The sequence below is a fragment of the Ruditapes philippinarum genome, unplaced genomic scaffold, assembly GCF_026571515.1.
Source record: "Ruditapes philippinarum isolate M1 unplaced genomic scaffold, ASM2657151v2 ctg20065_1_1_1_1, whole genome shotgun sequence".
Taxonomy (NCBI): Eukaryota; Metazoa; Mollusca; class Bivalvia; order Venerida; family Veneridae; genus Ruditapes; species Ruditapes philippinarum.
Genome location: NW_026851551.1, coordinates 25 through 14,552, shown reverse-complemented (window position 1 = coordinate 14,552; position 14,528 = coordinate 25). Strand labels below are relative to the sequence as shown.

The 14,528-nt window shown below is 33.3% G+C and overlaps 1 protein-coding gene across 1 annotated transcript; it reads right to left on the bottom strand.

Moving 5' to 3' along the window:
* Nucleotides 1-2,075: 2,075 nt before the first annotated feature.
* Nucleotides 2,076-13,937, bottom strand: LOC132742996 (2-oxoisovalerate dehydrogenase subunit beta, mitochondrial-like; the record flags this gene model as incomplete). Its single annotated transcript, XM_060731536.1, is given in 4 exon segments — nucleotides 2,076-2,247; nucleotides 10,467-10,756; nucleotides 12,585-12,653; nucleotides 13,860-13,937. Coding segments are annotated over 4 exon segments (595 nt in total), but the record flags the coding sequence as incomplete, so codon positions are not given.
* Between the last annotated feature and the right edge of the window lie 591 nt (nucleotides 13,938-14,528).

The window sequence follows — 14,528 nt, the reverse complement described above, 5'->3', positions numbered from 1 at the left end:
GAGATGTTGTTTAAAGTAAAAGTTTACGACCGGGAACGCCAGAAAGTTGATCACAAAGCTCCCCATTTGTCACTTTTGTGACAGGTGAGCTTAAAAAAGAATACTTCCAAAATGCTTGTATCTTCCAAAATGCTTGTATGAAAAAAAATACATGTAGTACATGTAGTTTTCAAATTTTGCCTTCAAAGCAAATGGCATATACATGAAATCATCGTTTGAGAGCAAAAACCCTATCAAAATAGCAGAATAATATTTTGTTCCTAAACATTTTATTCTGTTAAAGTACAATATGTGTTAATTTACAAAAACTTTGTTCCCAAATACCCCTTATGAAATATTCTACCAAAAAAAATGGTCATCAAATTGAAGAAACAAGAGGGCCCATGATGGCCCTGAGGTCGCTCACCTGTATAAAGCCCCCCCCCCCCCCAAACGTTGCAGGGCCAATTTAACCAAAGGGCTTTTATTTGCACAAACTTGGTAGATACCCATAAGAAGATGTTTCATGCTAAACATCTAAAGCTCTAGCTTATTGGGCTATTTAAAAAGAAGATTTTTTTAAAGTTTTTACTATACACATATAGTTAAAAACAATGACACCCCTGGGCCGGGCCAAGTTATGACCCCAGGGTTTTTATTTGAACAAAACTTTGTTAGACACTTACTAGAATATATTTCATGAGCTTAATATCTAACTCTAGCTATTTGGGTTTTTTCAAAGAAGATTTTAAAGTTTTTGCATATACACATATAAGGGAAAATCAATGACCCCGGGGCGGGCCCAATTTTGACCCAAGGTCTTTTATTTGAACAAACTTGGTAGCACTCACTAAAAGATGTTTCATGCTTAATATCTTAACTCTAGCTATTTGGGTTTTTTCAAAAAAGATTTTTTTAAGTTTTTGCTATAACACATATAAGGAAAATCTATGAACCCCTGGGGCGGGCCAATTTTGACCCCCTAGGCCTTTTATTTGAACAAACTTGGTAGACACCTATTAGAAACATGTTTGATGCTAAATATCTTAACCATAGCTCTTTTGAGTTCTTTAAAAGAAGATTTTTTAAGTTTTTACTATATGCATATATAGGGAAAATCAATGACCCCGGGGCGGGGTCAATTTTGACCCCAGGGCTTTTATTTGAACAAACTTGGTAGACACTTATAAGAACATGTTTCATGCTAAATATCTTAGCTGTAACTCTTTTGGTTCTTTAAAAGAAGATTTTTTAAAGTTTTTACTATATGCATATAGGGAAAATCAATGACCCCCTGGGGCGGGGCCAATTTTGACCCCAGGGCTTTTCTTTGAACAAACTTGGTAGACACCTATTAGAAACATGTTTGATGCTCAATATCTTAGCCATAGCTCTTTGAGTTCTTTAAAAGAAGAATTTTTAAGTTTTTACTATATGCATATAGGGAAAATCAATGACCCCCCGGGGCGGGGCCAATTTTGACCCCAGGCTTTTTATTTGAACAAAACTTGGTAGACACTCACTAGAAGAATGTTTCATGCCAAATATCTAAGCTCTAGCTCTTATGGTTTTTTAAAAGAAGATATTAAAAGTTTTTTCTTTCGGTTGCCATGGCAACCAGTGTTCTGCATGGAATTAAATTCTTTTGAACAATTTTTAAAGGTGACCACCAAAGGAACATTCCTGTGAAGTTTGGAATGAAATTGGCCTTGTGGTTTATATGAGGAGATGTCATTTAAAGTAAAAGTTTACGGACGACGGACGGACGGACAGACGACGGACGCAGGACAAAAAGCGATCACAAAAGCTCACCCTGTCACTTTGTGACAGGTGAGCTAAAAATTGTTATTGTAATTTCAAATATCAAATACCAGGGGAAAACAGAGGAGTGACAACAGCAGCTGCTGTCTTATCAGTATTTAGTGTTTGAAGGGAGACAACTCACAGTTGTTCACAGTGAATGTCATATGTCAATAAAAGTACTGTTAAGGATTACCTAGATCTCGTGTGTGGATACTGGGGGAGAGGTGGTCACAAACCCACTTGGATTTGACTATATTGACATAAAAAATATAATCTGTAAAATTCAAATTTACCTTCAATTACAACTTCAGCTTTGCCTAATGGTATTGTGTAATCACCGGTGGGTACTTCTTCTATAGCTGCTCTATATAAAATCTTTGGTTCAAAAAATATACATGGATCTTCTTCTTTTATACAACTTAGTAACAGTCCTTTAGCCTGGATTGGACCTCTGGGCATCACAACCTGTGTAAATAATAAAAGAAGCTTTGAAGAAAGAAAAACACAGTCATACTAGGCATCTTGTTTGGGTAATGGTCCAAATTGTGTTAAATGTGCATTGTAATAAGAAGAGAGCCATAAAAGACCTAAATTGCTAACCTAATGTCCATTGCTAAGGAAGGTCAATATACCCTTCGTGGATCATTGGTTTTAAGCCCTAATAGGGTCAGGACAATGTTTCTTCATATGACACAAGAAATGGTTGGTTCCAGGAGGTGGACCCGAAAGTGATTAAAATAAGTTGCAAGAACTTGTTTCGCAATCAAGCTTAAATAAATATATTTAAACCAATACATCCTTCAAAACAGATGTAATTAGTTGAAAATGGGTTTCTCATTTCTGTTCACAATGACATGATCTATAAAACATTTGTAGACGTCTGCTAGGAATCGTTTTCCTTTAAAAGTCTATATCAACAATCCTTTGAGTGGCATGATTTGTGTAACTTTTGTGGATCTACACAAGGTGATGCTACATGCCAGATATCTGTGCTCTAGGTATTGAACTTTCAGAGACTCCCTGGTAGGGCAGAGTCTGATCCAAGTGGCATGAACAATCATTTTTTTGCAAAGGACAACAAGGTACTGTTTGACACTGTTTTCAGTAAAAGCTAAAAGATATTGTCTACCTTCAGTGCAAGTAGCGTTATGAATTTATTTATTTGAGATTTAGCACTGTAATTTGTGTTTATATTTCTCAAAAGTAGTACAACTATATTTCTTTTTAACAGTTTATCATAAGAGGGGCACCAAAAAGGGTGAATCCAATTGACAGTTCAAATGTAAATAAATATTTGTATGCATACTTAACTATAGAAGAAGCTATTAATAGACTTGGGTCTTTGTGAAACTTAGCTGGAATGGAAGTTAAAAATTGCACAAATTGCTTTTTTCTTATCTTTAATAATGGTCCCAATAAAACAAATTGTTTTCTAAATGCCTTAGATGAATATTACGCTTTTCGTTTATTTATAGTACCTTAATTATAAACATGCAGGATTTTTTTTTTTCCATATATCCTCAGCCAAATAAAGGCTATTTTCCCTTGTCCAAAGTTTATTTTTTACCCTGAAATGCCTTGGGTACATTTCTTCAACATGAACCATGCCTTTAACATCACCTGACTTATATTTGCTAGTTGATAAATTTAATCTGTCTTTTTTTTTATCTGTTTCAATCTGTTTTCTTAAGGCAGTTCAAGATGACTTATGATAAATTGTGTAAATATGCTTTTTTGATACAACATGCAGGTGGTCAACATCAGGGGCCAGTCTTATCAACGATCGTACGATTTTGGAAATCTTAGCTTACGATTTTGATCTACGATTGTCGTACGCTCGATCGTAAGACTGTCTTATCAACGCGGTCGTACGTTCAACCTAAAATCTTACAATTTTCATAAGCGTACGATTCTTACGCCTGCGCACTAACACGTACTCTTCAAAAAAGGAGGTAACGCGCATTTTAATGTCATACTTTTAATACGACGTGTGCTACAATTCAGCGATGTCTGACAAGGCAAGAAAAGTTAATTGGACAACTGATGAGCGTGATATGCTTATTAGCAAATGTGAAACTGCTGATGTGGCCACTGGCAAGTTTTCACAGACACTTACGACCGCGGACAAAGGCGGATGTAGTGGAAAGGTAACCAGCAATTTTTATTAACTGATTAATAGATCATTTACGATCATTTACGATATTTACATGTATATTTACATAAATTGTACTTGCAAAACTTTATATATCGCTTTAAAACATCTAAAAGGCTTAAATTTGTAACAGCCGTGGTCTGTAGCGGTACTGATTCAATGTCACTCGATCTACTCTCGGATTAGTTCTATTTCACAATATGCAAAGAATGACATATCTGATATATACATGTATTTAACTACTTTGACCCACATTTTATGTTATTTCTTTCATTCATTTTTCAGCAAATTTTACAAATTTTTGACATAAAAAAAATTCGACCAATTGCCACTTTCTATAAGTTGACCAATTCTATAAAATAGACCGGTTTGGATTATTATCAGTGATTTTTCTCACTTAATTAGGAAGAGGCCTTAGCCACTTGATTTTGGGAATAATTATCACTAAAATTGCTAATTTGGGAAGTAAAAAAACAGGTTTAAGTTCACATTTTTGGGAAAACTGCATGATTTTAAAGAAAATCCCAATTGGGAAGAGGCCTTTTATCGGAGTCTGTTATATAAGCAGGAAAATCACTGATTATAGTATAAAATCAACACTGGCCACTGTGAAGTTGTTTGTTAGGGTAATGAATCATGCCACTCATTGTCACATTTGTATATTTAATACTTCTGGGGCTCTGTTTTCTGCATCCAACAATTTTGAATCTGTTAAATCACATGTATGATTTGCTAGCCCAGCATATTACACAGCAACTGTATATTTCTCATAGGACTAGAACATGTACAGTACATGTCAACTCTACTTCTGTTTTGAGGAAACAAGGTTGTTTAGAAGCAAAACCATAAAAAAGATGTCAGTAAAAAAACTAGATGATATGAAAACTTGTACTGAAAACAAGTACAGCTGAATGCCACAACATAACAAATTTTAGCTAATTAGACCACTTAAGGTACCATGGACACACTGCCATCACAGAAAGATCATATCTGTGCACTTTGTGCTTAGGTGGGATAAAAAAACACACTGAATTTTACATTATAATAAAAATGTAAATGAAGAATTCAAAATATCATCAGAACTAGAACTGAGGACAGCATAGGTTTTCTATATTTTACAAAGAACTTTAATCATAATGATTGTAACCTGAGTCAAAGAACTTTCTATAAAGGGATGATTTAAAAAATATAACCAAAATATCAGAAAGGATGGATAGTGGCATTATATAAAGACTGTTCCAGCAGTCACTGAGTGTTTTTGCAAAGTTAATGTTATTGATAAAGCAATTAATTTCTATAAATATTCAACCCTTATATAGTCCACTTATTTGCACTCTTAATTGCCTACGTGACTTTAGCATTGCAAAACAACGTGACTTGACAATAGCCTATCATTTTTTCTTTTCTGGGTAGGAAACTTCCATGCTTCATGCTGAATATCTAAGCTCTAGCTTTTTGGGTAAACTTTATTAAAAGAAGATTTTTAAAGTTTTTATTATACGCATATGAAGAAAATCAATGACCCTCGGGCCTGCAAATTTTGACCCCAGGTATTTTATTTGAACAAACTTGGTTATCACTCACTAAAAAAATGTTTCATGATAAATATCTAAGCTCTTGCTCTTTGGGTTTTTTAAATGAAGATTTTTTAAATTTTTCCTATAAACATGTAAGGAAAATCAATGACCCAAATTTGACCTAGGGCTTCTTTTTAAACAAACTTGGTGGATACTCACTAGAAGATGTTATATGTTAAATGTCCAAGCTCTAGTGCTTTGGGTTTTTTTTAAAGAAGATTTTTAAAGTTTTTTTTCTTTTGGTTGCCATGGCAACCTGAGAGTTCAGACTTGATTTAAATTCTATGAATAAATTTCAGAGGTGAGCATCAAAGGAACATTAATTTTCTGTGATGTTTGAATGAAATTGGCTGGGGGATTTAGGAGGAAATGTCCTTAAAAGAAAAAGTTTACAGACAAACATCGGATGGATGAATGCCGACAAAAAGAGATCACAAAAGCTAACCTAGTCACTTTGTGCCAGGTGAGCTAAAAATAATATAAAACAAGATTGCATTTGTAAAAAATGCCATGCCACCGCATAAATACAACACTAAATAGTAATGTAGGAACACATTTTTTTTTGTTTCTATACAGATTGCCATAATGCATAGATCACTTACCTCTCTGTTTTTATCAGATAAGTACCTTCAGAAATAAGATTTTTAATTTTTTACTTTAAGACATAGTGACTGAAAATCAATGATCCCAAGGGGCAGGGCCAATTTTGACCCCAGGCCCCGTGCTCACAAAGATTTAAGGATCAGGATCAAGATCAGGATCAAGTTTAAAAACTCAAATATTCTTCATTGTTTATCCTTATAGATTAAATGTCTTATATTAATTTGATAAAAATTGACTTGCAATAGCAAGTTTATGAACTTTAAGAATAAATTTATTGCTATTTTTGCAAGATATGGGCTTTTTATAGTTGATCCAAATATTGATTCTGATCCTAAAATTGATCCAAATATTTTTGCATTTGTTTTGTTATTTGTTGATTTTATCCCAAAATAGTTTTGTTTCTTTGCAAATCAGCAATTTTTTACATTTTGAATATTTACCATTTAATTCCAGCAAAACACGATTAATTTTAAGTAACATAAAAAAGTGAAAATAAAATCAGGATCACTTATTTCTTAGTGAACACTGGCCAGGGCTTTAATTTGAATAATCTTGCTAGAGGTTCACTACACAATGTTTAATGCAAAATGTCTAACCTCTAGCCTTTGTCAATTAGAGAAGATTTTTTAAAGTTTTTACTATATACATGTAAGGAAAACCTATGACCCCCGGGGCGGGGCTAGTTTTGACACTAGAGGCAAAATTTGAACAACTTTGGTAGAGTACCTATAGATGATATCATATACCAAATATCAAAGCTCTAAGCCTTGTACCTTCAGACAAGAAGTTTTTTTAATTTTTTACTATATGTACATAGTGAAAACCAATGACCCCCGGGGCGGGGCCAATTTTGACCCCAGGGCTATAATTTGTACAATCTTGCTAAAGGTTCACTACACAATGTTTCATGCAAAATATCTAACCTCTAGCCTTTGTGAATTTAGAGAAGATGATTTTTAAGTTTTTACTATATACATATAAGGAAAACCTATGACCCCTGGGCTGGGGCTGATTTTGACACTAGAGGCAAAATTTGAACAACTTTGGTAGAGAACCTATAGATAATAACACATAACAAATATCAAACCTCTAAGCCTAGTACCTTCAGACAAGAAGGTATTTTAAGTTTTAACTATATGTACATATAGTGAAAATCAATGACCCCTGGGGCGGGGCCGATTTTGACCCCAGGGTTATAATTTGAACAATCTTGGTAGAGGTCTACCAGACAATGCCTTATGCAAAATATCTAAGCTCTAGGCCTTTTGGGTCTTTACAAGAAGATTTTTTAAATTTATTCTTATAATTCCTTTTGGTTGCCATGGCAACCAGATTTCTGCATGGAATGAAATTCTTTGAACAACTTTAGAAGCCCTTCACCCATGGATCAATCCTGCCAAGTTTGGTTGAAATTGGACTAGTGGTTTTTCACAAGAAGATTTTTTAAGTTCACTATATAATCTATATAACACACACACACACACAAACAAACACACACACACACACACACACACACAGGTGAATCGCTATATGCCACCGCATCGCAGATGCTGCGGTGGCATAAAAAAGCGAATATATGACTCAAATTTAAACGGATAAACAATACTATAGACAAGCAAAAATGATATTTACATTTCTTTATACTTTATTACTAGTGTAAAGAAGAACAAATCAATGATACAATTTGTATCAACATGAGATCTGGGTATCTAACAAGAGCTGTCGGTAGGACAGCACGCTCGACTATTCTAAGTGTTTGATAGTAAAAGAGCCTTGATAATGTTAAATTTTTTAAGATCACAAAAGGGCTAATTTTTTTTTATAAATTCATGTTATAGGCCTTAGAGAGAGTTTCAAGTAAATATCTTTGAAGACCTTTAACCTTTAACCAAAATTTCTAAGTTTCAAAGGGGGCAAATAATTCTGCAAATATTGCAGGCAGAGTTATGCAATTTTGCAACTGATGTACATTGTTACTATAAAAAAGTATTTTAAATTTCAATTGAATATCTCAAGCAATAATTGAGATATTTGACTTTACAAAAAAACTTTAACCAAAATTTCTAAGTTCCAAAGGGGCATAATTCTGTCAATATTGTAGGCAGAGTTATCTAACTTGTCAATCTGATGTACCTTGTTACTATAAATAAGTATTGTAAGTTTCAATTGAATATCTCAAGCAATAATTGAGATATTTGACTTTACAAAAAACTTTAACCAAAATTTCTAAGTTAAAAAGGGGCATAATTCTGTCAATATTGTAGGCAGAGTTATCCAACTTGTCAATCTGATGTACCTTGTTACTATGAATAAGTATTGTAAGTTTCAATTGAATATCTCAAGCAATAATTGAGATATTTGACTTTACAAAAAACTTTAACCAAAATTTCTAAGTTAAAAAGGGGCATAATTCTGTCAATATTGTAGGCAGAGTTATCCAACTTGTCAATCTGATGTACCTTGTTACTATGAATAAGTATTGTAAGTTTCAATTGAATATCTCAAGCAATAATTGAGATATTTGACTTTTCAAAAAACTTTAACCAAAATTTCTAAGTTAAAAAGGGGCATAATTCTGTCAATATTGTAGGCAGAGTTATCCAACTTGTTAATCTGATGTACCTTGTTACTATGAATAAGTATTGTAAGTTTCAATTGAATATCTCAAGCAATAATTGAGATATTTGACTTTACAAAAAACTTTAACCAAAATTTCTAAGTTAAAAAGGGGCATAATTCTGTCAATATTGTAGGCAGAGTTATCCAACTTGTCAATCTGATGTACCTTGTTACTATAAATAAGTATTGTAAGTTTCAATTGAATATCTCAAGTAATGATTGAGATATTTGACTTTACAAAAAACTTAAACCAACGCAGACGCCGACGCCGACGCCGGGGCGACTACAATAGCTCTCATATTCTTCGAATAGTCGAGCTAAAAATAAAAATCTAAAATTCCCCCCCCCCCCCCCCCCAAAAAAAACATTTAGGAACACAAAATAACATTGAATAACAAGTCAAAGATAAAATAAAAACAAACAACAAGAGGGCCATGATGGCCCTGAGTTTAAACCCCAGGGCTTTTATTTTAACAAACTTGGAAGACACCCATTAGAAGATGTTTCATGATGTTAAATTTTTACTACACAAATATAATGAAAAATAATGATTCCCCCCCCCCCACCCGACAGGGCCAATTTTAACCCAAGGGCTTTTATTTGAACAAACTTGGTAGACACTCATAAGAAGATTTGTCATGCTAAACATCTAAGCTCTAGCTCATTGGGTTTTTTAAAAGAAGATTTTTAAAGTTTACTATACACATATAGTTTAAAAACAATGACACCCCTGGGGCGGGGCCAGTTTTGACCCCAGGGCTTTAATTTGAACAAACTTTGTAGACACTTACTAGAAGATGTTTCATGCTTAATATCTAAACTCTAGCTATTTGGGTTTTTTCAAAGAAGATTTTTAAGTTTTTGCTATACACGTATAAGGAAAATCAATGACCTCCGGGGCAGGGCCAATTTTGACCCAACGGCTTTTATCTGAACAAACTTTGTAGACACTTACTAGAAGATGTTTCATGCTTAATATCTAAACTCTAGCTATTTGGGTTTCTTCAAAGAAGATTTTTTAAGTTTTTGCTATACACATATAAGGAAAATCAATGACCCCCTGGGGCGGGGCCAATTTTGACCCCTGGGCTTTTATTTGAACAAACTTGGTAGACACCCAATAGAACATGTTTCATGCTAAATATCTTAGCTCTAGCTCTTTGAGTTCTTTAAAAGAAGATTTTTTTAAGTTTTTACTATATGCATATAGGGAAAATCAATGACCCCCTGGGGCGGGGCCAATTTTGACCCCAGGGCTTTTATTTGAACAAACTTGGTAGACACTTACTAGAAGATGTTTCATGCCAAATATCTAAGCTCTAGCTCTTTGGGTTTTTTAAAAGAAGATATTTAAAGTTTTTTCTTTCGGTTGCCATGGCAACCAGAGTTATGCATGAAATTAAATTCTTTGAACAATTTTTAAAGGTGACCACCAAAGGAACATTCCTGTGAAGTTTGGATGAAATTGGCTTAGTGGTTTATGAGGAGATGTCATTCAAAGTAAAAGTTTACGGACGGACGCTGGACGAAAAGCGATCACAAAAGCTCACCCTGTCACTTTGTGACATGTGAGCTAAAAACTATTAAACCATATTACCTTATAGACCTACAATCCAGGAAATTTAACTCTTGGAAAGGTTAATCATGTTCACATGCTTGATCGTAAAAATATGCCACATTATCGTAAAATGTGGGAAATATAATTTATATTCATAAAATGATTAAACATATACCTTGACACCTGCTATATGAGAAAAGAATGCTTCTGGACTTTGAGAGTGGTATAACGCACCATGGCCAACTGCCCCACATGGCGTCCTTATTGTCAATTTACCACAGTCAAACAAGTTTCCTGTGCGATATCGGAATTTCGCAGCCTCGTTTGTAATCTGATCAAACGCTGGAAAAATGTAGTCAGCAAACTGGATTTCAGCAACCGCAGTCGCCCCAGCAACTGCTAGTCCAATACCGAAGGCAACAATGCCCTGTTCACTTAGAGGAGTGTTAAATACACGATCAGCACCTAAAAAACAAACAAGGGAAAATTTGGTTACATGTACTTTATAACACTAAAATTTTCAAAATAAAATTTGCTCTTAAGAGTTCAGTCATATTTCAATAATTAATTATACAAATATCCATATAACATCATTTACATGTATCATTTATTTGAAACAAACCACATAGCATGGGGTTTTAATGCTCGCCTGTTTAAATAACCACTTCTGACAAAAATTGGAATACCTCCAAAAAATTAGGTTACAGAATTATGCCCCTTGTCTAACAACTTGTCACCTAGGTCCAGTAATGGGTTAACTCCTATTAAATTATATAAGGCGTTAACCTGTTACTGCACTAAGGTGACAAACTGCACCTTGTCAAGATAAGCAAGTTTCGTGTAAATAAAATTTTAATTTAGAATGTTTAAATTTCAATGTTTGAAAACTTATAATAGGACATAAAAAATTATGGTTTGGTTTAAATAATTCTATGATTTTGTTTGATTTTTCTTTTAATCATATGTGTGTAGAAAGTATTAAACTCTTAGTAATGTATTCAAATTTCTAATGGCACCTTAAATCTCAGTTCTTCCAAGGAGATGAAAACCCTGTGCTTTTTTCACTTTCACTTTTGAGGAAATGGCGGTAGAGCCCTTGGAGCAGGGTAAATTGCTGCACATTTAGAAGCAACAAAAACAGTTAATATTTGTTAAAAATTGTAATAAAACTCCATCACAATTTTAAACTAAGAACAAGCTAAAAAGAAATACCCCTCTCATTTAGTAAAATCTCAACTTGTGGAGGTTCATGTATTTCTTAAAAAAAAAAAAAAAGGAAAAAACAACAAAAAAATCTCACTATAACCTTTTGACTTCACAGATAATAATTTGGTGTTAATAAATTCTGAAAAAGAACATGTTGGGATGAGTGGTGTTAATGGACACTAAGGGATGGTTTAATGGGTTTAAAATATGTATCCAAGTCAATTTAGGTGCTTAACATTTCACTTTTAGTACTTCTATACCTCCTGGGTCTGTTAAACTCACCACCATATTTCGTGCATGCAATTACTATGATGTCTATATTTTATAAATGATTATGCTTCCAAAATATTATCTCTGTTTGTACATCAACAGCTTAACTTTTTGTCTTTTGTTGGGTTTTTTGTTGTCACACATACACTGTAATGGTCAGCTTTACTGGTGGAGGACAACCTCAGGTGCACCTACTTGCATTATTTCAGGCACAAACAACTGAATAGTTTCCTCACATGTCACTGGCAGGATTCGAACCCACATGGGTAAGGGTAAGTGGTTTGAAGTCAATTACTTAATGTAATATATTTCAATGTTCAAGGTTTACTTAAAAGTAACCTTAAAATGAGATATTTAGGTTATGAAATTTTAGGAGTGTTTTGTTTTCAACTAATCCTTACCAATTATCTTAAAGCAGCCTTCAGCCTTTTTTGTATGTGGTTAAACAATTCTGTGTTGTTTCATACTAAGTATTTCAATATTTTATCTTGGAATAGTGCATTATATCAATGTCACACCTTTTAACAGTGATTAAAGGTTAGATTAGAGGTATCGAGGGATTCCTTAATGTTTATATATTTTATCAATGGCAAATTTCACTTTCCACTTTAATTCTATTGATTTGACAATAATGTGAAATGATGTATCTAAAAATAACATATTTAGAAAAGCTGAAGGCTTGATTATCAAAATCATTGATCATTTTCAATGAAAATTTTAAAATACAGTTCTTTTTGTGTACGTTATTGACTAAATAGCAAACAGTATAGACGAGCTCACAACATAAACTATTAAAAAAGTATATAAAATTTCCTACCATATTTATCCTTCAGACCAATACTGCACCGGAAAACTCCGCCAAAAGCAACATCCTCGCCAAATATTACTGAAATATAGATGCTGACAATAGTGAGTGGCCATTTTATTGGAATTGATGAATATTCTGTATTTTAATAAGTTAATAAACATTCAAACTAAGCTAAAAAAACATTTAACCATGTACATTGTACATGTTAATTATTTAAGAATATGAACAAAAAACACATAGCTGTAATTAAGTGTCTCTATAAAACAACTTTTTGTGTGTTTTAATTAGGGTTTTACATCAGTATGATCATACCAACTCTGTAGAGGTCACATGTAGAGGTCAACTCTGTAGAGGTCAACTCTTAAGAGGTCATATGGCAACTTTCCAGCTTTACTGGTGGAGGAAGACCTCAGGTGCCCCTCTCTGCATTATTTCCTTACTAAAACCCCTCTATTATTTCCTCACATTAAGTACTTAAATGGCACATTTAAATCATTTCATGTATCTTAAATTTCACGAACATTTCTATGACTATACCATTCATACTAATTACAAATATCACACTGTAAATTTAAAAGATGACATTTCTGAAAAAAAAAATGATATAAGCTGTTTCTGCAGTAAGGTGACAATATATATACAGTATTAAATAAATGGATAACCATGAAAGGCTTATTTTCAACTGGTCACTGCTTAAAAAGTTACAAATATCATCACTATATTGCAGAATTTTACAATTTTTAAAAGTATTTCTGTCAAAAATAAACCTAAATTCCAGTAAATACTATTGGGATTTACATTTCACCAAAAAAAAAAAAAAAAAAAAAAAAAAAGAGAAAAATAGCACTTTAAGAAACTGAACATAAATTATGTTGACATTGCATCAGGAATAAGAAGACAATAAAAAATTTGCAATTAATTTTAACATGAGAAAATGTCTTGAAAGAATTTCAATATCAGTTAGGTCATTGTTACGTAACTTTATATATTATTAGGCATTAAGATTTTTGACAGGTCATCTGGCACTATATAAACAGTTGTTTTCATATATTATAAAGTATTATATTGCAAACACAGCCATACAATATATACAGCCATATAACCTGTATCAAGAATCTTTATAACATAATACAGCAAACTTCCTTTTTAGAGGAAAAAAATGAGAATCTGCATAAATTGACAGCAGCTGTTTATATAAAACTATATGAATGTCTTATTCTAAAGCCAATGAAAAATGCCATAAAGGTTACAAATGTGGAGTATTAAAATTTGACATATACACACCTGCTGATGGGTCCTCACCAAGAGCTACATCCATTGCACTGTTCACAGACTGGAAGAGGTTCATTCTGGATGTATCTCCTACAAGATAAGAATAACATTGCTTTATTGCTGGAATCAACACTGACAAGCCTTTGACACCACTATAGAGCCTCAGGTCAGACCGCATGAATGTACCATTGGCTGGCTTACTTCAAAAATTGATATACTTGAACCCTATGACACAGGTGGCTCTGCGAGACCAGTATATTCCTATATCCTTCAATTTAATCGTCATAACTCTACCTGCCGACTGTTTATTTTCACATGCTCTAGTAATATTTGCTATTTCAAAGTATTAAAAAACATTTATGCTGAATTGGTGAAGTTTTTGATGAACATAATTCACATATCCTTACTTATTTTTCATTTACTATCCCTTTCTACCATTGTATACAATGAATCCAGAAACCAGTCCCAGTAGCTCTTATTGAATAGACCCCTTGGTTCTTTTACATGCCCAGTGTATAGCACTGATGCGATATACCTCTGATATACTGGACATCTAAGGGCTGAGTTTGCCTAACAAATTGTGCGCTAGGGCTTATTAATATGTATACAACGGTTGCCTTCATCTGTGACAGCTAAAGGAAATCCGTCAGTCTAGCAGTAGTCCAACTAATTTAAGACTTG